This window comes from Neofelis nebulosa, chromosome 6, assembly GCF_028018385.1.
Source record: "Neofelis nebulosa isolate mNeoNeb1 chromosome 6, mNeoNeb1.pri, whole genome shotgun sequence".
Taxonomy (NCBI): domain Eukaryota; kingdom Metazoa; phylum Chordata; class Mammalia; order Carnivora; family Felidae; genus Neofelis; species Neofelis nebulosa.
Window position 1 is genome coordinate 53,129,241 of NC_080787.1, and position 24,525 is coordinate 53,153,765.

A 24,525-nucleotide genomic window follows, 5' to 3' on the forward strand; every position below is an offset into this window, starting at 1 on the left:
TAGGCTATGAGATAGCACTAACTGAAGAAGAAAGGGAAATCTAAAGGGCTTGTTTTTAAAAAGGGAAAGGGGAAATAGGAATAATTACGAAGGTATTTTATAGGAACCAGACATTCTAGAAGTTTCTAAGTTCCACCATTCATATCCATGCCAGAAAACAAAACTGCTGGTGAAAACGGTTATTGTTACTTGCTAAAGAGAGAAATGAGATAATATATATGCAATATAGATAAATTTGTTTATTCTGTGGCACTATTACTCACTGAGAGTGTGAACTGGGAACGTGGTTATTTTCTTTTAAAAGAAATAAACTGATGGTGATTGCAAGCCCCATTGGTGGAGTCAGACTCCCACTTTATTGCAGCATAGGCAATATAAACAATATTACCATACTGTCATGATGAAAAGGTAATGTTACTTAATTAAGTTTTAAGAAAGGATTCATGAAAACCCTTACACTACACGCTAATATTGGTCACCCACCCAGGGAGGAGATTCCACTTACTCTGGGTGGAACTTTGCATTGAATTCTTCTTGAATTGTTTGTGGTGATATTGATGGCACAAGACTGAGATCCAAGTAACACCAGGCTAACATCTTCCAAACCAGAACCTTGGACAGTGGCCCAGAGCCCTCCTGTAATAAAAACAGCATTTCCAGATGGAATGAAGAGCCCTACAGGTAGATAAAAATTAATTATCCACAAGAGAGAGAAAATGAAACTAAAATATGATGCTCCTTAGTCAAAACACAAGTCCTGCTCAAACTGCAGGACTAAATCTGACACTAAATATATAAACTACTATACAAACATGGAGAAATGGTGAGTAGAGGGCAGACAGAAGGAGTCATACATCCTGGAGATATTTAAAAGTAAAACATAGATAAATACTGCCAAGAGTCAGGGAAATAAAGTAGATGGTCTTTGAAAACTCTTCCTTCACTAGAGTTTTATATTATCCCACCAATCCTATACAGCTTATTCTCTCATCATGATACAAAGAGTTGGGGCCCAGAGTCAGGGCCACAGATCACTCTCCCACTTAAAGCAGATCATTTGTAGCATTGTTCCTGAGTTCACTGGTTCTTACTCCCTCATCTTTAAATGACAGCCTTGGACGTTCCAGCTTTGTGATTCCATACTAGGTTCTAGGTTCTAGTCTCCATGATGGTGTAGAGGTGACTAACACTACCACCCACAGCCACCAGGATTTCTGTAATGACCACTGAAGAGCAACCACAGAAACTTCTGTCTCCTCACTGCAGACATCAGTAAGAAGAAGCATTGTACCCATTACAGTGACATGCCACACATATGGACGACCAGCACTTAATCAAGCTAATGAACAGAAAGCCCACTTACTATTCTTAAGAGCAATGATTCCATTCTGCCATCTCCCCAGAAGGGCATAAAAGAGAGGCAGGGAAGCCACTAAGCAGGGACACATACTTCTTGAGAATAGGAAGTAGGTGTAGGAGCAATGTTATCTTCCCCAATCATGTTAGGGTGAGAAAGCAGAACTTATCCAACCTGATGAAAACCTTTCAGGAGAATGTGGGGGTGGGGGGGGGGGGGATTATTCCCTGAAGTTAAATATGTGAACTTGTCCTGAAGATTCAGGGCAAGACTACAACAGACTTCAGAGTTAGAGAATAAAATTGAAGAAAAGAGCTGGTTTACAATATCAACAAAAAAGATACAATATCTGAAAACAATGTTGATAAGAAATATTCAAGAACATGAAGAAATGTGAAAAAAAAAACCATGAAATACTACTGAGGAACTTAACAAGATTAAACCTTAATTTAAAAGGGGCACCTGGGTGGCTCAGTAGGTTGAGCATCTGACTTCAGCTCAGGTCATGATCTCACAGTTCATGAGTTCAAGCCCTGCATTGGGCTCTCTGCTGTTGGCACAGAACCCGCTTCAGATCCTCTGTTGTTCCATTTTGCATATATGTGAAAATAGCAGTGTAAAGGAATATTTTGGTATTATCAAAATTTTAAATGTACATAACATTTTGACTCAGCAATTCCACCTCTAAAAACTTACAGTGCTATTTTCAAATATATGCAAAATGGAACTACACATCCATATACAAAAGAATGAAGTCAAACCCTGTTTGGGATTAAACTGTGCCCCCCCCCCCAATTCATATGTTGAAGTCCTCCTCCCTTCTAGTACCTCAAAATGTGACATTATTTGGGAATAGGGTCATTGCAACTATAATCAGTTAAGATAACATGAAGTCATACTGTAGTGTGGGACCCTAATCCAACATGACTGATATCCTCATAAAAAGGAAAAATTGGACACAGAAAAGACTGGGGTGGAGGGAGGCACAGGTGCCTGGGTGGCTCAGTTGTTAAGCATCTGACGTCAGCTCAGGTCATGATCTCATGGTTTGTAAGTTTGAGTCCCATAACAGGTGAGTTTGACTCCATTTCAGGTGAGCTCAGGCCCCACGTCGGGTGAGCTGGGTCCCCACTTTGGGTGAACATGAACCCACTTCGGGAGAGCCTGCTTCCTTCTTGCTCTCTCTCTCTCAGTCCCTCCTGGGATTATCTCTCTCTCTCTGCCCCTCACTCGAGTGTGCTTGCTTGCTCCCTCTCAAAAAGAACCGAAAGAAAGAAAGAAAAAGAAAGAAAGAAAGAAAGAAAGAAAGAAAGAAAGAAAGAAAGAAAGAAAGACAGACAGACAAAAGAAAAGTCACAGGGAGAACACCATGTGAAGATAAAAGCAGGGATCAGGGTGGTGTTCTTGCAAGCCGAGGAATACCAAACACCACCAACAAAGCAAGAGGATAGGGGAGAGGCATAAAACAGATTTTCCTTCACAGGCTGGTTCAAAAGGAATCAGCTCTGCTGACACCTTGATCCTTAATTTCTAACCTCGAGAACCATGAGACAATACATTTCTGTTGGTTCAGCCATTCACTTTGTGGTACCTGGATAAGCAGCCTTAGAAAACTAATACAGACCTACAACTCACACCATATTTAAATATTAAAATAAATCAAATACCTATATGTAAAAGCTAAAACTATAAAACTCTCAGGAAAATAAATGAATAAATCTTAGTAACATTGGATTAGGTGATTATATCTTCAATATGACACCAAAGCACACATAACAACAACAAAAAAAAGACAAACTGGAACTGACCAAAATTAAAAACCACAAACTGTGCTGCACAAACCATGAGAGAATTGAACAAAAGAAGAAAGGATCAGAGAAGATCTATAAAAACAACCCAAAGTAATGAAAAGGCAATAAATACATACTTATTAATAATTACCCAGAACATAAATGAACTAGAAGCTACAATCATAAGACATAGGGGGTTAGAATGGATAAAAATGTAAGAGCCATCTATATGTTGCCTATAAAAGACTCATTTCAGATCTAAAGACACATGCAGATTTAAATGTGAGGGAATAGAGAAACATTTATCTTGCAAACGGATGTCAAAAGACAGCTGCGGTGGCAATACTTACATTAGAAAAAATGGACTTTAAAACAAAAATTGTAATAAGAGACAAAGGAGGACACTAATAATAAAGGAGATAATCCAACAAGAAGATAGAACAATTGTACAAATTTATGTAACGAACACATGAGCACCCAAATACATAAAACAATTAATAACAAACATTAAGAGAATCATAGATACTAATACAATGATAGTATGGGATTTTAACAGCCCACTTACATCAATGGACAGATCATCCAAACAGAAAATCAGCAAGGAAACAATGACTTTGAATGACACATGGGACCAGATGGATCTAACAGACATATTCAGAACATTATATCCTAAAACAGCAGAATACACATTCAAGTACACATCAAACATTCTCCAGAATAGATGACACCAGACGCCACAAAACAAATCTCAACAAATCCAAAAAGACTGAAGTCATACCATGCATTTTTTCTGACCACAACTCTATAAAAATAGAAAAAAATCACAAGAAAAAATCTGGAAAGACCACAAATACATGGAGGTTAAATCACATGCTACTAAACAATGAATGGGTCAACTAAATAACCAAAGAAGAAATCAAAATTTACATGAAAACAAATGAAAATCAAAACACAATGGTCCAAAATTTGGGGGATGTAGCAAAAGCAGTTCTGAGGGAATTTTATAGTAATACAGGCCTACCTTAAAAAGCAAGAAAAATCTCAAATAAACAACCTATCCTTACACCTAAAGGAACTAGACAGAGAACAAACAAAACCCAAACCCAGCAGAAGAAAGGAAATAATAAAGATTAGAGTAGAACTAAAGGAAATAGAAATTAAAAAAAAAAAAAAAAAAGGAACAGATCCATGATACCAGAGGCTGGTTCTTTGAAAACATCAACAAAATTGATAAACCTTTAGCCAGACTGATCAAAATAAAAAAGAGAGAGGACCCAAATCAACAAAATCAAAAATGAAACAGAAAAAAAATAACAACCAACTCCACAGAAATACAAAGGATTGTAAAAGAATATTATCAAAAGTTACATGTCAATTATTGGACAACCTAGAGTAAATTCTTAGAAACATAACTTACAATGACTGAAGCAAGAAGAAATAGAAAATTTGAACAGTCATTGGGCAATGAAATTGAATTTCAAAAAATTTCATTGAATTTGAAAACATTTCATTAAATTCAATTCATTGCATTTCAAAAAATTCCCCAAAAACAAACATCCAAGACCAGACATTTTCATAGGTGAAGTCTAAGAAATATTTAAAGAAGAGTTTATATCTATTCTTCTCAAACTATTCCAAAAAAATAGAAGATGAAGGAAAACTTCCAAATTCATTCCATGAGGCCAGGATCACCCTGATACCAAAACCAAATAAAGACACCAGAAAAAAAGAGAACTAGAGGCTAATAACCCAGATAAAAATAGATGCAAAATTCCTCAACAAAATATGAACAAACTGCATACAACAATACATTAAAAATATTCATCAACATCAGATGGGATTTATTACTGGGATGCAAGTGTGGTTCAATATTTGCAAATCAATAAACATGATACACCATATCCATAAGACAAAGGATAAAAACCATATGATCATTTCAATAAATGCAGAAAAAGTATTTGACAAAATCAACACCAATTCTTGATAAAAACTCTCAGGGCACCTGGGTGGCTCAGCTGGCAGAGCCTGCTTGGGATCTTCTGTCTCCCTCTCTCTCTACCCCTCCCCTGCTCATATTCTCTCTCTGTCTCAAATAAAATTAAAATAAACTCTCATCAAAGTAGGTTTAGAGGGTATATACCTCAACATCATAAAGGTCTTATATGAAAAACCCACATCTAACATCATCCTCGATGGTGAAAAACTAAGAGCTTTTCCCCTAGGACCATGAACACAATAAGGATATCCACTCTTGTCATTTTTATTCAACATAGTACTGGAAATCCTACTCACATCAATCAGCCAAGAGAAAGGAATAAAAGGCATCCAAATGGTAAGGACAACATAAATTTTTCACTATTTGCAGATGATAAAACACTATATATAGAAAACCCTAAAGACTCCACCAAAAAAAAATTGCTAAAACTGATAAATGAATTCAGTAAAGTTGTAGGATATAAAATCATTTATACATACTGCCTTTCTATATACTAATAATGAAGTGGCAGAAATAAAATTTTTTTTAATTCCATTTACAATTGCACAAAATAACAAAATACCTAGGGATAAATTTAACCAAATAAACAAATGATCTGTACTCTGAAAACTATAAAATACTGATGAAAGAAATTGAAGACAACACAAATGGAAAGATACTCCATGCTCATGGCTTGGGAGAACAAATATTGTTAAAATGTCCATATTATCCAAAGCAATCTACAGATTTAATGCAATCCTTATCAAAATACCAACAGCATTTTTCACAGAACTAGAACAAATAATCCTAACATTTGTATGGGACCATAGAAGACCCTGAACACCAAAAGCAATTCTGGGGAAAAAAAAAAAAAAACTGAGGGTATCACAATTCTGACTTCAAGTTACATTAAAGGTGTAGTAATCAAAACAGCATGGTACTGGCACAAAAATAGACACATAGACCAATGCAACAGAATAGAGAGCCCAGAAATAAACTCAAAACAATATGTTTAATTAATCTTCAACAACAAAGGAGGCAAGAAAATGCAATGGGAAATAGTCTCATCCACAAATGGTGTTGGAAAAACTGGACAGCTACATGCAAAAGAATGAAACAGCCCACTTGCTTACACCATATACAAAAATAAACTCAAAATGAATTAAGGATTTAAATGTGAGACCTGAAACCATAAAAATAATAGAAAAGATCACAGGCAGTAATTTATCTGATATTGGTCATAGCAACATCTTTTTAGATTTGTCTCCTGAGGCAAGGAAAACAAAAGCAAAAATAAACTATTGGGGCTAAATCAAAATAAAAAGCTTCTACATAGCAAAACAACCAACAAAACCAAAAAACAACCTACTGAATGAGAGAAGATATTTGCAAATGATATATCTGATAAAGGGTTAGTATCTAAAACATACAAAGGGCTTATACAACTCAACACCAAAAGCAAGTAATCTAATTTTAAAAAAGGCAGAAGACATGAACAGACATTTCTCCAAAGATGGCCAACAGACACATGAAAAAATGCTCAACATCACTCATCATCAGGGAAATGCAAATCAAAACCACATTGAGATACCACCTCATACCTGCAGAATGGCTAAAATCAAAAGCTCAAGAAATAAGTGTTGGCAATAATGTGAAGAAAACAGAACTCTCCTGCACTACTGGTGGGAATGCAAACTGATGCAGCTACTGTGTTAAACAGTATGGTGGCTCTCTTCAAAAATTAAAAATAGAACCATCCTACAATCCTGTAATTGCACTATTGAGCATTTACCCAAATACAAAAACATTAATTTGAAGGGATATATGCACTCCTATATTTATTGTAGCATTCTTTATAATAGTAAAATTATGGAAGCTGCCCAAGTGTCCATCAACAGATGAATGCATAAAGATGTGGTATATATATACAACGTGTGTGTGTGTGTGTGTGTGTGTGTGTGTGTGTGTGTGTGTGTGTAATGAAACCTTGCCATTTGCAATATGGAGGGAGCTAGAGATTATAGTTCTAAGGAAACTAAGTGAGTCAGAGAAAGTCAAACACCATGTTATTTCACTCATATGTGCAATTTAAGAAACAAATAAACAAAGGAAATAAAAGACAAACCAAAAAACAGACTCTTAACTATAGAGAATAAACAGTTACCAGAGGGGAGGTGGGGGGATGAGTGAAATAGGTGAAGGGGATTAAGAGTACACTTATCATGATGAACAATGAGTAATATATAGAATTGTTCAATCATTTTATTATACACCTGAAATAATATAACACTACATGTTAACTACATTGGAATTAAAATTTTTAAAAATTAAAAAATAACTTCTGTGGGGCGCCTGGGTGGCATAGTCGGTTAAGCGTCCGACTTGAGTCAGGTCACGATCTCGCGGTCCGTGAGTTCGAGCCCCGCGTCAGGCTCTGGGCTGATGGCTCGGAGCCTGGAGCCTGTTTCCGATTCTGTGTCTCCCTCTCTCTCTGCCCCTCCCCCGTTCATGCTCTGTCTCTCTCTGTCCCAAAAATAAATTAAAAAACGTTGAAAAAAAAATTAAAAAAAAAAAATAACTTCTGTGCTACAAAGAATACTATCAAGAAAATTATAAGACAACCCACAGAATGGGAAAAAATGTTTGCAGCCCATATATATGATATGAGACTCTTATCAACAATATGTAAAGAATTCTTATAACTCAACAATAAAAAGAAAAATAACCCATTTTTTTAAATGACCAAAGGATTAGGACATCCATTTCTCCAAAGATATAAAAATGGTTAATAAGGATATGAAAAGATACTCAGCATCAGTAATTAGGAAAATACAAACCCAAATCACAATGATGATAGTTTCTGGTTCAAGATATCAATGGAGGAAGACTCTGAACTCACCTCCTCCACAGAACGTACCAAATTACACCTGTTAATACAATTCCTCCTCAAGAAGAACTGAGAGCTGAAGGAACAACGACTAAACAACCAACGACAAAGAGAATGGCAAGAGAACAGTAAGAGAGATGGAAAGAGGATAGCAAAAAGAACCCCCATCCCTGATGCTGCAAACAGTTCTGGGGAAGAATATTACTGAAGGACTGGGAACGGATCCCTCTGTCCTTAGGCACACAAAAACACCTTAAGTTTAAAAGAATAACTAGAGGGATGTCTGGGTGTCTCAGTCGGTTTAGAGTCTGACTTTTGATTTCAGCTTAGGTCATGATCCCAGGATCATGGGATCAAGCCCCATGTCCGGCTCTGGGCTGAGCCTGAAGACTGCTTAAGATTCTCCCTCCCTCCCTCCCTCTCTCTGCCCCTTTCCCCTGCTCATACATTCTATACATACATACATACATAAGCAAGCAAGCAACTAGCATGTAAAAGAGACAACACTAGAACTCTGTCATGTGGTGGAGGAGCTGCCAGCAATCTATATGGACCAAAAGGACTGGAGAACAACATGGTTTACATTCCCATCCTGCTGTAAAAGCCTAGACCAGAGCAGGGTTCAGATACCATAACAGGGATGTTCCATCATGTTGGTGAGTTTGTGACTTCAGAGAGCTAAGGGTCCACCTTGTGGTGCTGGGGCACAGAAAACAAGCCATGGATTTCTGAGGATATTTGTTTGTTTTAATTTGTAGTGTTTTATTTTTACCTTTTTTAAATTTGTCTTGTTTTGTTTTTATATTTTTCTTTTTGGTTTTGTTCTTTCTAGTTCTTTTTTTCTTTTCCTTTTTTTTTCTTTTCTTCTGTCTTTTTATTTTATTTTATTATTATTTTTCTTTACTTGTTGTGTAAAAAGCCCTGGTTTAAAAGAATAACTAGCATTGGGGTACCTGAGTGGCTCAGTCGGTTAAGCATCCAACTTCAGCTCAGGTCACGATCTCATGGTTCATGGGTTTGAGCCCCGTGTCAGGCTCTGTGCTGACACCTCAGAGCCTGGAGCCTGCTTGAAATTCTGTGTCTCATTCTCTCTCTGCCCCTCCCCCACTTGTTCTCAGCCTCTCTCTCTCTCTCAAAAATAAATAAATGTAAAAAAAAAAATTTTAAAGAGTAACCAGCATACACTGCCACAACTCCAGACAGTAAAAGTCACCAAGCACACACAGACTACATAGGGGTCACCATACCCAACTACACTCCTAAACTTTAGGAGAAGTAGCATTTTGCCTAATCTATAGAAAAAAACACAGAAAGTTAAGCAACATAATAAGACAGAGGAATATGCTCCAAAATAAAGAACAAGAAAAAAACCTCACTAAAAAATTAAATGAAACAGAGAGAAGCAATATGCCAGATAAAGAATTTAAAGTAATGATTGTTAAAATACTCATGGGGCTGGAGAAAAGAATGGAAGAACTCAGTGAGAGCTTCAATAAAGAGATAAAATATATTTTTTAAAAAAGAGAGTTGAAAAATATAATAACTGAAATAAAAGACATACTAGAGGGAATCAACAGTAGTTTAGAAGATGAAGAATGTGTCAGCAATCTGGAAGACAGACTGATGGAAAGCACACAAGCTGAACAGCAAAAACAAAAGAGAATTTTAAACAATGAGAACAGATTAAGATGTTTCTTAGACAACAGCAAGTGAACAAACATTCACATTACAAGGGTCCCAGAAGAAGAAAGAGAAACGTACAGATAACTTATTTGAAGAAACAATAACTGAAAACTTCCCAAATCTGAGGAGGAAATAGACATCTAAGTCCATGAAACAAGGAGAATTACAAACAAAGTGAACCCAAAGAGGTCCACACCATGGCCCATAATAATTAAAATATCAAAGGTTAAAGACAAAGAGTAAATCCTAAAAGCAGCAAGAAAGAAACAAAAAATTACTACAAGAGAAAAACTATGAGACTATCAGTGGATTTTTCAGTAGAAATTCTGCAGGCCAGAAGGAAGTGGCATATATAGTCAAAGTGCTGAAAGAAAAAAACCTTACACACGTGAATACTCTACCCAGCAAGGTTATCATTCAGATTTGAAGGATAAAAATTTTCCCAAACAAAGGATAAAGGAATTTCTGACCACTAAACAAGCCTTACAAGAAATGTGAAAGGGACTTAAGCGGAAAAAGAATGGTCATAATTAGTTATAAATATATGAATAAAAAGATGTGAAATATGACAGCACATAAACTGTCTTTTTTTAAGAATGTGTTTGAATTCAGAGAACTCCCTTCAAAATCAACAAAAACAGGTCAACACCACGACATATCATACTGAAACGCAAAATACAAAGAGAATTCTGAAAGCAGCTATGGACAAACGGGCCTTAACCTACAAGGGTACACACATAAGGGTAGTAGCAGACCTGTCCACTGAAACTTGGCAGGCCAGAAGGCAGTGGCAGGAAATATTCTGAGTGCTGACTAGGAAAAAGATGCAGCCAAGAATCCTTTATCCAGCAAGGCTGTTATTCAGAATAGAATGAGAGAGAAAGACTTTCAAAGACAAACAATAACTAAAGGAGTTCATGACCACTAAACCATCCCTGCAGGAGATCCAAAAGGGGACTTTGTGTGTGGAAAGCAGCAAAGACTCCAAATGACCAAAGACATCACCACAAGCCTGAAACTTACAGATAACACAAAGACACTAAATCCATATATTTCAATAAGTTCTGTAAATGTAAAAGGACTAAATGCACCAATCAAAAGACACAGGGCATCAGAATGGATGCCAAAAAAAAAAAAAAGATACATCTATATGCTGCCTACAAGAGACTCATTTTAGACTTGAGGATACCTGAAGATTGAAAATGAAGGGATGGCAGGGTGCCTGGGTGGCTCAGTCAGTTAAGCATCCGAGTTCCATTCAGGTCATGATCTTGCAGTCTGTGGGTTCAGGCCCCGTGTCAGGCTCTGTGCTCTGGAGCCTGCTTCAGATTCCATGTCTTCCTCTCTCTCTGCCCCTTCCCCATTTGCACTCTGTCTCTCTCTCTCTCAAAAATAAATTAAATTAAATTAAAAGAAAGAAAGTGAAGGGATGGGGAACCATCTATCATGCTTTGGGATGTCTATCCACTGATGAATGGATAAAGAAGTGGTATATATACACAATGGAAAACGAGCCGGCAATGAAAAAGAATGAAATCTTGCCATTTGCAACAACGTAGATGGAACTGGAGGGTACTATGCTAAGTGAAATAAGTCAGAGAAAAACAGATATAGGTTTTCACTCATATGTGGAAGTAGAGAAACTTAACAGGAGACCAAGGGGGAAGGAAAAGAAAAAAAAAATAGTTACAAACAAGGAGGCAAACCATAAGAGACTCTTAAATACAGAGAACTGAAGTTTGATGGGGTGGGGGAAATGTGATGGGCATTAAGAAGGGCACTTGTTGGGATGAGCACTGGGTGTTGTATGTAAGTGATGAGTCCACTCCCAAAGCCAAGAGCACACTGTATACACTATATGTTAGCTAACTTACATAAGTTAAATTATATATTATACATACGTATATATATAAGCTAAATTATATATTTAAAAAAAAACAATGTGTTTCAACTGAAATGACCAAATTAATATCGACTGTTATTTACTTAGGATGTTTACATATGAACCTCATGGTAACCACAAACCCAAAACCTATGATAGATACACAAAATATGAATAAAGCCAAACAGAACACTACTGGTACTCATCAATCACAAAGATAGAGAACAAGAGGTTCTCTATCTGCTGGTGGGAATGAAATATCATGCAGCCATTTTGGAAACAGCTTAGCAGTTTCTCAAGAAGTTAAACATAAAGTTACTATGTGGCCCAGCAATTCCACTTCTAAGTATATACCAAGAGAACTGAAAATGCACATCCACATAAAACCTTGTACACACACATTCATAGAAACATTGTATGTAATAGCCACAAAGTGCAAACACCTCAAATGTCTACCAAGAGATGAAGAGATAAACAAATATGGTATATCTATACAATGGAATGTTCTTTAGCCATAAAATGGAATGAAATACTGATACATGCTACAACATAGATGAATCTTGGAAACATGCTCTGTAGAGAAGCCAGACACAAAAGGTCAGGTATTGTGATTCTACTTATATGGAATGTCCAGAAAAACAAATCTGTTGAGACAGAAAATAGATTAGTGGTTTCCAGGGATCAGTAGAGGGGTGAAACAGGGAGTGACTCCTAATGGATAGATGTCTTTCAAGGTGATGAAAATGTTCTTGGAATTACATAGTGGTGATATTGCACAACTTTGTGATACATGAATACAGAAAACCGCCAAACTTTACACTTTTAAGAAGTGAATTTTATGGCATGGAAATTATATCTCAATGTGTTTAATTTCAAAAAGAAGATGACCTAAGCCAAAAAGAGAGTCCCCCCCCCTCCCCCGCCAGGGTAGCTCTATATATTTCTAAGATATACTGCCCTGGTCCAGCCCAACACTGTCTCACCCCTGGATGACTGCAGTAGTGTCCTAACTGGTGTCCCTGGTTCCACCTTTGCCTCCCCACAGAATATTCTCACATAGCAGCCTACATCAGATCATGCCACTTTTTCCACTGAAATCCTCCAGTGGCCCACATCTCACACAGCCAATAACCTTTCATTGTCCCTAGAGCCATCTGACCTGCTCCTAGTCACCTCCTACCCCTCTCCCTTGGTCCAGCTATTCCAGCCACAGTGACTTCCTTGCTTCTCTCAGAAAAAGGTGAGCTCATTCTGACTTAAGACTTTATCATTTGGTGTTCTGTCTAGAATTCTCTTCTCTGACATTTCCCCAGGACTCATTCCTTGACTTCATCCATTTCTCCATCGTCTAGCACCAGCAGGTCATTCCTCCAAAGGTCATTTTGTCAGCTGACTGTATCCCCAGCACTAGTAATGCCTGGCAAAGAATAAGAGCTAAATCAATTGTTGTTATCATTGTTACTGTGGGCATTAATAATAACAAGTTGCAGAGGAGGGGAGACTGTGCCACTCCCTTTGAAAGTTGAGGTGCCTCACAAGGATCCATACCTACCGAGAAGGTAACTCTATCTCAGCACAGAAATGAGCCAAAGAAGTACATAGGGGAAGCCAAGATTTACCTCAAAAAACCTTTCAAGGGTGCTTCTGCATATGGGCAAGTAGTTTAGAATGTTATTGATTACATTACATATGTATCCATTACATGGAAGGCTATTCTATAAATTCTTTGCTGCGAGGCCTCGATCTGGTTCTCTTTAAACTCCCAATAGCAGCCTTTCTCAAGCTGTACTATTCATAGAAATTGCCTGAGGATCCTGTTAAAGTGCAAATTGATTCAAGAGGTCTGGGGTGGAGCCTGAGACTCTATGTTTCCAACAAGCTCCCAGACGATACAGATCCTGCTGGTCCAGAACCACACTTTGAGTGCCAGGATCTTCAGCATCTAGCACAGGGTTTTACAATGTTGACTGATTGATGGACACTGGTGGATACTCGGTAGGTGGCAAGGCAGAGGGCAGGTTAATAGGGAGAGTTTATAGGCATTAGCAATTAGGGAAGTAGAAGCTAGAGCCTCTCTCTCTCCCTCCCTTTCCCCTTAGTCTTACTAAAAGTTCACTTGCACTCTCAGACACTATCCCTTCTCTGAGTTTTCCATCTTTTACTAAAGTATAGAAAGATGATGTACAATCCTTCCAGACAAATCCCTGCCCTTCACATTGTTGGTGCAGCATGCCCTGGTAGGGTGAACATCTCATCCGGTTCACCTGCGATTTTTCAAGTTGTAGCACTAAGAGTTCCATGACCCCATTTTAAACTGAAAGTCTTGTGTTCTAGGAAACTCCTCAGTCCCAAGAAAACAGGACAGTTGGCCACCCTACCTGTGCAAAGCACTCTGCATAGGAAATACGAACATGACAGGGTCCCATGTCTGCTCTTGAGGGGTCTGCAATCTAATTTAGGGGGTGGAGTTGAACAAAGTTTGTGTGACCTGAACTGCAATGTAATTTTATAGGAAGATCAAAGCCTCTCATAAATCTAGGGAGAAAACTATTTTAGCCCCTAAATTCAAACCAATAATTATTGGGTTCACAGACAGTATGATCTTCGACCCTGAGCATCACATATCATCTGATTCCTTCCTGAAACCACTACGAAATAAAAGGAAGCTTACTCTGTTTTTGTGCAGAGAGGGGGTAAGGTGGGCCTCATAATTCACTGTGCTAGGCAAAGTAAAGTTAGAAATGAGCTGTTCCTTTGAGCAATGGGTCTATAGCCAGGAAGTGATGCTTTAAAAAACAATGTTCTAAGCCACAGTTCTTTGACCAAGAGAATAAACAATGACAAAAATCCTAGACATTAAGGAAAGTAGTTTTGTTCTAAAAACCTTATATCAACACATATCAGCATGAGCATTCCTGAGATGCTTGCAATCTGGATGGGTTGTTTTTAACTGGTTGTGCCCCTCAGAAGGCCTGGAGAGATCCTTGGTTCCCATAGCACTAATGTACAATCCTTGGGGCCAATGCTGATAAAACCCACTTCTCTCTGTATACCCCACTGCTCAAATAGTAGTAGGTTTTGCATGCTGGCCAAGTATCCAACTGTACATCAGTCTACAAATATTTGTGTACATAAGTCCTCTGCTTCATATCCGCAATTTTTTTTTTTTTTTACTTTTAAAGATCCTTTCCCACCTGTTGGCTCATATTAGTCTCACACAAAAGTAGGAGGCTTGTAAGTTAGACATCATTAGGCCCACTACATAGCTAAGACAGAATGGCACCACAGAAGAAGCAGGATACTGAGCATTTAAACATTCCTGTTTGCATTTAGCTCCACCTCTTTCCATTGGAAAGCCTTGGGCAAGCCACTCTTCTTAGAACCACCATTATCTCCTCTAAAAAATAAAGATAATAATTCCATCTTTGGGGCATTTAGGGAGTGTGACTACCCAGAAGAGGTACTTAATAAAGTTATTAGGAAACTAAATCCCATAGAAGTAACTGAAACTCCTAAGATCACACATCTGACTTTTGCAGGACAAAAACCCAGGTACATGTCCTAACTTCCAAACTAGTATTGTTTTCACTAGACCAAATTGTCCCAGTGATTCAGTGACTAATCCAGTTATGCCTGACATCATCAGCCAACTATGATCCTTTATGTGGCACATGACTTCATTTAAGTTCTCAAGTCTTTTGCTCATTAGAAAAAAAAAATGCTGATGGCAGAAAACAAAAAGCTGTGAATCACAGTGGATACGGAATTTATCACACAACAGGACTAGATTCCTGCATATGGGCAAGAATGTTAGCTTCAGGGAGTCAGATGCAATGTGGGGTGCTCCCCAGATTACCAATTTCTGCAGCTCTAGAAGGTTCCACAGCATCCAATCTTGGTTCCACGTGTAGGAAGAGGCCTTCACCACTAGCATTTATGGCACGACCAGAATGTCTCACCAACATGGAGATTGGATGCATTCCAACAGGTAGCTGGCGTGTCTGACAGACCACATTCGTTTGGTTTGAGAAAATAACTCTGCAATTCGTTTTGTTCACTGTAACATCCAAGGCCTGAGGGTCATTAGAGAAACTAGTTCCAAAAATATAAACTAGTAGGTCCTTGTCACCATCTTAAAGAAGGAAAAAGATAAAAAGAACAAAGTTCTCATCACTCAGTGATATAACTCCATTCAAGAAAACTGTCTCTAAAATCAAAGGTTCATTCCCTCTCACCTTCCCCTCCCAAAATTCAAGGAGTTGAGTGCTGACTCAAATATTAAGCATCTGTATTTATCAGTACAGTATACAGCCCCCTTTTGAAATTTTCTCTAATATTAAGAGATCACTAGTCAATTTTTAATGAAAAAAATGAAAATAAACAACATTTCAAAACAAGGGACAAAAAGAAAACATTGTAGGTTACCAAAACTCTACCTGATTCCATTTCAAACCATGACCATAGCATTTAGATTGGACAAAAAAAATACTTTCTGCTGCATCTCACAACGTCCACCCCATGAACTGATGCCCCTTCCCAAGTACATGGTCTTTAACAAATCACTCTGAGTCTGAAGTTCATGACCACCCCAAGGCCAAGTCACAAGTCATACCAAGGGAATACCACACAGAGTGGACCTGGGGAGTTGACCCTTCAAGATACTGGAAAGAACAGGAACCTGAGCAATGGGCTGGTATGTCATTCACGTGCACAACCACCTGAAAAAAAGGCAAAATAATTAAAGGCAAATGTATGCATTTCATGTGCTCCAGAGTATTCATAAAGCACTTGTGAAATTTGCCCAAATTAACATGTTAAATGACTCATTTCTTCTCTTTCTTCTATTTCCCAGTAACAAACCCTAATGAATGATTCAAACATGTTAGGCTTTCTTAAAATAATGGTAAGTATGCTGAAATCTAACATTTCTACAATATGCTAAATCTTGAGTAAATTTCCTCCCTGTAGTAAATTTAATAAAATTCAAACTGCACAAGGACCTTTTTTTTATCATTCTAGATTATATTCAACTGGATACTTGTGAAAAGTCCTTTCTTTGCTGGTACATGCCAACAAAGTAGGCACCTTCCTTCCATCATACTACATAGATATGTTACTGAAGAATACAGTGTACTTGGACATTGGTTTGGGGTCTTTTGTCCTCAAATGGTAGGTCCCCAGTAGGAGACTACATGACTTTTCCTCTCACTGTTACTAATGTTAATCTGGTAGAATTCTACAATACTTAGAGATGAGGAAGGTGAAAAAGATGGGACTTGTTGGATGCTCTACATATAAAACATGGATTAAAAGCACACACCATAGGAGCACCTGGGTGGTTCAATCGGTTGAATGTCAGACTCTTGATTTTGGCTGAGGTCATGGTTTCACAGTTTCTGGGATCAAGCACCGCATTGAACTCTGCCTACTTGACCCCCAGCCTGCTTGGGGTCCTGTCTCTCTATCTCTCCCCCACTTGTGCACATGTTCATTCTCTCTCTCTCTCTCTCAAAATAAACTTAAAAAAAAAAGCACACACTACATTATAATACTGTAGGGAAAGGATATTGGGATGGCATGAAGGCAGAGGTAATAAACAACATTTCAGTTTTGGGGTGCCTGGGTGGCTCAGTCAGTCAAGCATCCAACTTTGGGTCAGGTTATGATCTCATTGCTTGTGGGTTCGAGCCCAGTATCAGGCTCTCTGCTATCAGCACAGAGCCGACTTTGGATCCTCTGACCCCTCTTTCTGCCCCTCCCCCACTCTTCTCTCTCAAAAATAAATATTAAAAAAAAAGAACATTTTCATTTTACCCATTTTATTCATAAACACACACAAAATATAATCAAAATGTTGGCAACTATTAATCTTTGGTTTCGATACTGAAGTACTGGTTATATTATTCTTTATAGTTTTCTTATTTTACAATTTCCTCAAAAGGAGATGACTTATAACAAGAATATGGTCAGATGAGAAATACAAAAAGATATTGTTAAATTTTTGTTTATTATTTATTTTGAGACAGCGTGAGCAGGGGAGGGGCAGAGAGGGAGGGAGAAAGAGAATCACAAGCAGGCTCCACCCTGTCAGCACAGAGCTTGACGCAGGCGTGAGATCATGACCCGAGCCAAAGTCAAGAGTTGGACACTTAACTGACCGAGCCATCTGGTGCCCCAAAAAAAGACATTTTAAAGAGGAAAAGACACTGACTTAGCTCATTTACTTTCCAGTCCCACTGTGTAGTAGTCCCACTGTAAATCCTATGTAGCCAAAGAGGCTCTCCATTTTTTGTACCATAATAATAGCATCGATAAGTGTAATAATAGGATGCTGTGTTTACAAAGAACTTATATTTTTGGAGTGTTTTTCATGCACTGTGGAAATAGAAAGATGACAGCCATAATTATCTGCTTAATGCATTGGAAAACTGATCCTTGAAACTGGTCCACGTTACAAAACAGGAAGGGACTGAGACACTTGAAACTACTACTTGTACTTTGGGTGGGCCATCCACTCTCACCTGAGTGCACTGGTTGGCAGTAACCAACATGTCTCCAAATATGGGTCCAAGAAAAACTCCACCATCATAGACCACACGCATGGTTGCCTCAGGGTTCACTCCAGTTAGATTCTCATCAGAGACCTGAGATGGTTACATTTCTGGTGAATTCTGTGATAAAACAGAAGTCTAATCTAATGGAAGTCTATATGTAATGACAAAGTGTCTTTTCACATTTTATTGAAGGTAACCAGATAGCTAGAAGGTGAAGATGGGGTGACAAGGGTTGAAGCCTGGAAACATAAAAGTAACAGCTCATGAAAGCCCCAATAGACTAGACGAATATCTATTTGCAAGCAGAGTTGTCAAAAAAGGCACAAAAAATCTTCTCTGTCTTGAGATATTTTGTTTCTATATGCTTTTCTATTTTATATGTTTGCAGTCCAAAATATTAAAATAAAAGGTAAGGGAAAAAAGTTCTATGAGAGGATTCTCATCCTTCTTCCAACTCCACTCCAGTATTTTGTTTGAAAACCAAATGACCTACAATACCATGGAACAGGGATAAAATTTCAGCTTGGGTTTCATTTTGTAATAACCAAATGCTAGATGATCATTAGATTATTTTTTAAAACCCTAAATATGCAAGAGCATCTGGTTTTGTCGTTATCCAGAGACAGCAAATCCTTTTCTAAACTTCCTTCTGCTGTGCCATCTGCCTCCATGATAATCTAAGTCAATCACATCTGCTTAAATTATCCAATAACAGATGTAAAATTATTATATGGTGGACACTGACCAACAACTACCTACCCTAAGTTAGGGAAGGAGATGTTGGGTTTAAACTGCTTTTTTAGGGACATGAGATACAAAACATGTCTTGAAAACTTCCCAAAAAAAGATCATTGAACCCCTTTACTTGAATATTAGAACAAAATTGATAATTTGTGACAGTTTTCATTCATGTAATTCTGGGGTTTTTTTCCACAAAATTGCTTCAGAACACCAAATCCACACTACCAAAAGGGATACCATACATACCCTGATGAAATTGGGCAAATCTCCAACCTGGTTGGACCAGGAGAGGGTCCACACACGTTCGTAGCAAGACTTCAGATCCTCCATTACAGTGAAGTCACTGACGTTGAGGTACCTAGATGTAAAGTTATCGGCATTGTTCTGTAAGAGCTTGCGCAGGTGACTAGCTGAAATACTCACAGGAACATCTGTGGGACAAGATTTTGATACATAAAAAAAAGATACTAATAACTACACAGGGTTTCATCATTAAAATTACAGAGAATAAATGTCAAGATGCCCACTAAATATGCAGAAGACCCTCAAGTTCAAACTATGCCTTCAAGAGAAATCCCAGCCCAGTTAAACCATTTGTTTCCTACAGCAAATACAAGTAGCTGCCTACTTTTTACATTGTGATACCTTTAATCAGGATCCCATCTCACAGCAAGCACAGAGCATAGTCACATCAGACAAAACTATCTCAATTGTCAACTCAAAATTTACACTCCAGACACCCTGGTAATGCCTGAAAGCCTAATTAAATAGTGGGTTTTCCCTGGAAAAACTTAGCCGACCCTGTGAACAGAGAAAAGCTGGCCACTTTTCACAGGGAGGAGGGGGGAGGGGTAGGCGCACAGCAGCTGACACCCATAAAAACTTAGCCAACCCAGCTGAGGAATGTTGGCATTTCACTTTGGTTTCTCTATTAGAATTCTTTTAAGCTCAGCCACCTGCTTCCCCATTCCACATCCCCACAGAGAAATAACAGCACTCTGTGCTTAAGCCCTGCTTGTGTTTGAACCCTGATTCTTGCTTTACCAAAAGTTTCCATTTCATTAGCTACTCCCAACAGCCCTGTGAGGTAGGTCATTTGGGTATCCTAACACCTAACTTTAGAGATGAAGAGAATGAGACCCAATGAGATTCAGAAGCTTGCCAACCAAGTGAGACAGAATTACACTTAACCCAGAATACCTTCCAACTACTCAAGAGTCTTCCTCTTGAATTCCACACTGCCTTAGAGTGTTAATAATACACCACTATATTTCTAAAGGAAAAACAAGATTCTCCTCCTTTTAAAAAAAGGTTGTTCTGGGGTGCCTGGGTGGCTCAGTCAGTTGAGCATCCGACTTCGGCTCAGGTCATGATCTCATGGTTCATGGGTTCAAGTCACTCACTGCTCACTGCTATCAGACTCACTGATAGGACACACTGCTATCAGAGTAGAGCCCACTTTGGATCCTCTGTTCCCCTTTCTGCCCCTCCCCCACTCACTCTCAAAAGTAAATGAACATTAAAAATCATAATAATAAATTTAAGAAGGTTGTTCAACATTTACCTAATGGGACCATTGCCACTTCCAAAGGCCAAGTTAAGGCGGACTTTCCTGGATTGTTTTCAGTGAAGTGAAGAGCATCACAATAGAATATGGTGGCAGGAGGAGTATGTGCAGACAGGCTGCAGCTCATGAAAAGGGAAGCAAGACCCAGGGATGGGGCTTTCATTGACACAGGGCACTATTGGCACCTACCCTTTATCAGACTCCAATAACCCATGGCCTTCAACTTTTTCTAAGTGGCCCTCTTAAAACACACCTTTCCTCTCACCCAAGAAGATTCTCGCGAGTCCAGCATCTTTCTTCTTGGGAGAGCAAAAGACTTTTGGACCATGTGCCAATTTTTATACAGCCACTCTTGCACTCTCCTGAGCCTCCTTTCCGATTCTCCTGTGGTTTTACCAAATAAATGGCCTTCACTTCTATTCCTTGTTCTTTGTGAAATGTGTTTATTCTTGAAGATTTAGAAAAGGTTCTACACTAATCACATTGAAAGCTCTTTCTACATTGTTATGACCACTGACATTCTCAATAGCATATGGTGTCACCATGGAGTTTACTTTGGAAGGACCATGGCTACTGTAGATCTTGGCCTAGGACTGATCTGATAAATACCTGAGTTCACATCCAGACCCTGCCATCAACTACTTGTATGACCTCTGGGCAAGTTCCAGTATATTGGGCTCAATGGTGGCCTTCAGAAAGATAGGTCAATGCCCTAATCCCTGGAACCCATGAATATTTCCCTATAAGGCAAAAGAGTACATATTATACTATGTTGCAAAAGATGTGGTTAAGGATCTTGAGAAGAGGAGTTTATCCTGGGTTACCCAGGAAGGCTCTAAACACAATCATATATATTGCTATAAAAGAGAGACAGAGGAGGTTTTGAGACAGAAGAGGAAGAGACACTGTGACCACAGGAATTGGAGTGACTTAGCCATGGAATGCAGGCAACCACCAGAAGCTGGAAGAGGTATGAAACAGACCCTCCCCTAGAGCCTTCGGAGGGAGTGTGGCACTGCTGACGACTTGATTTTGGATCTGTGGTCTCCAGAAATGTGAGAGAATAAATTTCTATTATTTTAACCCACGAAGTGTGTGCCAATTTGTTATGACTGTCCCAGGAAGCTAATCTGCAGAGTTTCTACATCTATAAAAAGTTGGGATATTAACAATAACATGGTACTGTTTTTGTCCAGATCTTTAATTTTAAGGTCACTTTCAAATGCTGGAGAAATCAACAAAACAACTTTAAGACTGTCACTCTTCCTGACAATCTCTCAAGATGTTGTTCGCCTGGGAATGCCCCTAAAAATGGAAATGAGAAATTGGTGCACTCCAGTTGCCCCTTTACCAGGAATCACTGTAGTACGGAGTTGGATGCGGAAGTATCCTCCTAAAGGTGGACTTGCCCTCTGTATTCTCTGTGTTGTCACCTGGACCAGCCTGGGCTCTTCTTCTTCACCTTCAGTGGGCAGAGAGCTGTGGCATGTTAAAACCAAAGCATTAAGCACAGTAACCATCAAGAAGTGTCACTCTAGAAAGAACAGAACTCCATCTCGCAGACCAAGTAGTCTGCCATGTTTCCAGGACACAATCTCAACCTCCCAAATATTGGGCATCCCTGTCCCATCATGGAAGAAGTGTAGCGTAAATATTAGGATTCTTTCAGAGTGTTCTACCCTTCCCCTGCACTGATCCTGGGAACACATGGACGCAGAGTAAAAAGTGACGACTCTGGCCTCCACACCTCTGGTCCTGAAGCACCGAGGGGACAGAGAACTTGGCATCCTCCAATCCCACTTGCATCACCAATGCAGAGTCAGTGCCCTTTTCCACAGATGCTTCCCCACTCTCTATCCCCGCCTGAAACACAGGCCACTCCATCTAGCCAACTGCTTAGCTAATGCCTGTCTGTGTACACACTGCCTACCAAATCTTGCTTTTAATATAATAAATGGGCCAAACAAATCATGACACACTATGAGACAGAATACCATTCAGCCAATGAAATCACATTTTAGAAAAATTATCACATTGCCCATTAATGATATGGGGAAATACTTAATTCATACCATTATGTGAAGAAGGTACATTGCCAAATATAATATGTAATTTATGGTCCCAATTTGAGGTTTAAAAAGCAAATACAGAGAGCCAAAGCATAAGAGACTCTTAAAAACTGAGAACAAACTGAGGGTTGATGGGGGGTGGGAGGGAGGGGAGGGTGGGTGATGGGTATTGAGGAGGGCACCTTTTGGGATGAGCACTGGGTGTTGTATGGAAACCAATTAGACAATAAATTTCATATATTGAAAAATAAAAAATAAATAAGTAAATAAATAAATAAATAAATAAATAAATAAATAAATAAAAATAAAAAGCAAAAAGAGCACCAGGGTGGCTCAGTTGGTTAAGCATCTGACTTTGGCTCGGGTCATGATCTTGTGATTCGTGAGTTTAGCCCCCCATCGGGCTCTCTGCTGTCAGCAAGGAGCTCACTTTGGATCCTCTGTCCCACTGTCTCTCTGCTCCTCCCCTGCTCACTCTCTCAAAATAAATAAATAAACTTTAAAAAAATAAAAAGCAAATACGGTATAGAGTGTACATATTATATATACAAAAACTGCTTAGGAAAAATGGATAGAAGATGAATCCAGAGGCACCTGGGTGACTCAGAGCGTCTGACTCTTGGTTTCGGCTCAGGTCATGATCTCACGGTTTCTTGAGTTCGAGCCCCACGTCGGGCTCTGTGCTGACAGCATGGAGCCTAATTGGGATCCTCTGTCTCCCTCTCTCTCTGCCTCTCCCCCCAGTCACACTGTCTCTGTCTCAAAATAAACAAACTTCCCCACTGGAAGTAATATGCATCCAACATGTTAGAAGTTATCTCCAAGCAGAGGGATTATGAATGATTTTTTTTTTACCTTTTTCTAAGTCTTTTCTGTATTTTCTAAATTTTCAACAATGAACACATATGATTTCATCAACATTATCTGAGAACTACATGTTGATGTACATAAGTACAACTATAAACAGATAGTGATGGTGTCTGCATTGGGGGATGAAGCTAGCAGAGGCCAGGCCAAGGGGGTCCTTTCTTGCTGAGGTGGGAGACTTCCAGAAGTAGTTAAGGGACTTGAGGAAATCTCAGGAAGGCATGTTGCCAGGACCATTCCATTGTGAATCTGTTCACAGTAACCTAAATTAGCCTCTAGCATGAGTTAAAGCTTTGGCACTTGGAATGCAGGACTACAGCCTGGCTAAGATGGCTGGCTGCCCCTCCACCTCAGCTCTGTCACTCCTTGATTCTATTGATGGTTTTCACATCTTTCCCACCCAGAGGGCCCTGGAACACAGAGTCAAGGAAAGTAGACCACAGATTCAATCTCTCTGCCCCTGTCTTTTATATGCCATCCCAAGCATGGTATGTATGAGTAGGACTCATTTTGGAACGTTAGAAAACGATGGAAAGAAAATTTTTAAAGGCAGAACGTCTTAATTCTTCCATCCTATTAGGGTTTAAGTGAAAAATTAAAAGAAGGAACTAGAGCATACATGTGTCCAGGAGTTTGGAGGAGCCTGATACTTAGTTACTGCTTTGTAAACTGGGGATAGACTCTGTTGACTATTAAGAAGCAACGCTTATGGGCATCTAGTGCCATCTGGTGGTAAATTCTTAGAAACAGCTATTTTTATTCCTTAGAGTATTTCATTTCACCTTGAGAGTCCAATAAGATTAATATATGGGAAATTAATGAGGGGAGTGAACAGAAAACAGTGGTAATGGGAACTGCTAAACAGCATAAAAATACAAGTACTTTAAAACAAATTCACTAGAAATTAGTTCTCAAAGCATAGTCCCCAGACCAGTAGAATCAGCATTGCCTGAGAGCTCATTAGAAATGCAAATTACCGGGGCGCCTGGGTGGCTCAGTCGGTTAAGCCGCCGACTTCGGCTCAGGTCATGATCTCGCAGTCCGTGAGTTCAAGCCCCGCGTTGGGCTCTGTGCTGACAGCTCAGAGCCTGGAGCCTGTTTCAGATTCTGTGTCTCCCTCTCTCTGACCCTCCCCCATTCATGCTCTGTCTCT

At 39.0% G+C, this 24,525-nt stretch overlaps 1 protein-coding gene across 2 annotated transcripts in view; it reads right to left on the minus strand.

Annotated features, from left to right (window-relative positions):
- The window catches only part of PKHD1 (PKHD1 ciliary IPT domain containing fibrocystin/polyductin), a 473,171-nt gene that overhangs the window by 408,851 nt on the left and 39,795 nt on the right, over positions 1–24,525 (minus strand). For both annotated transcript variants that reach the window (XR_009263031.1, XM_058734233.1), the window contains exons 22-27: positions 21,788–21,915; positions 19,116–19,300; positions 18,096–18,218; positions 16,187–16,292; positions 15,431–15,706; positions 506–636 (exon numbers count right to left, since the gene is read on the minus strand). Coding sequence is in view for 1 of the 2 variants with exons in the window: in XM_058734233.1 (XP_058590216.1) it covers positions 506–636; positions 15,431–15,706; positions 16,187–16,292; positions 18,096–18,218; positions 19,116–19,300; positions 21,788–21,915 (949 nt within the window). In the remaining variant the exon portion in view is untranslated. The remainder of the gene's footprint in view (positions 1–505; positions 637–15,430; positions 15,707–16,186; positions 16,293–18,095; positions 18,219–19,115; positions 19,301–21,787; positions 21,916–24,525) is intronic.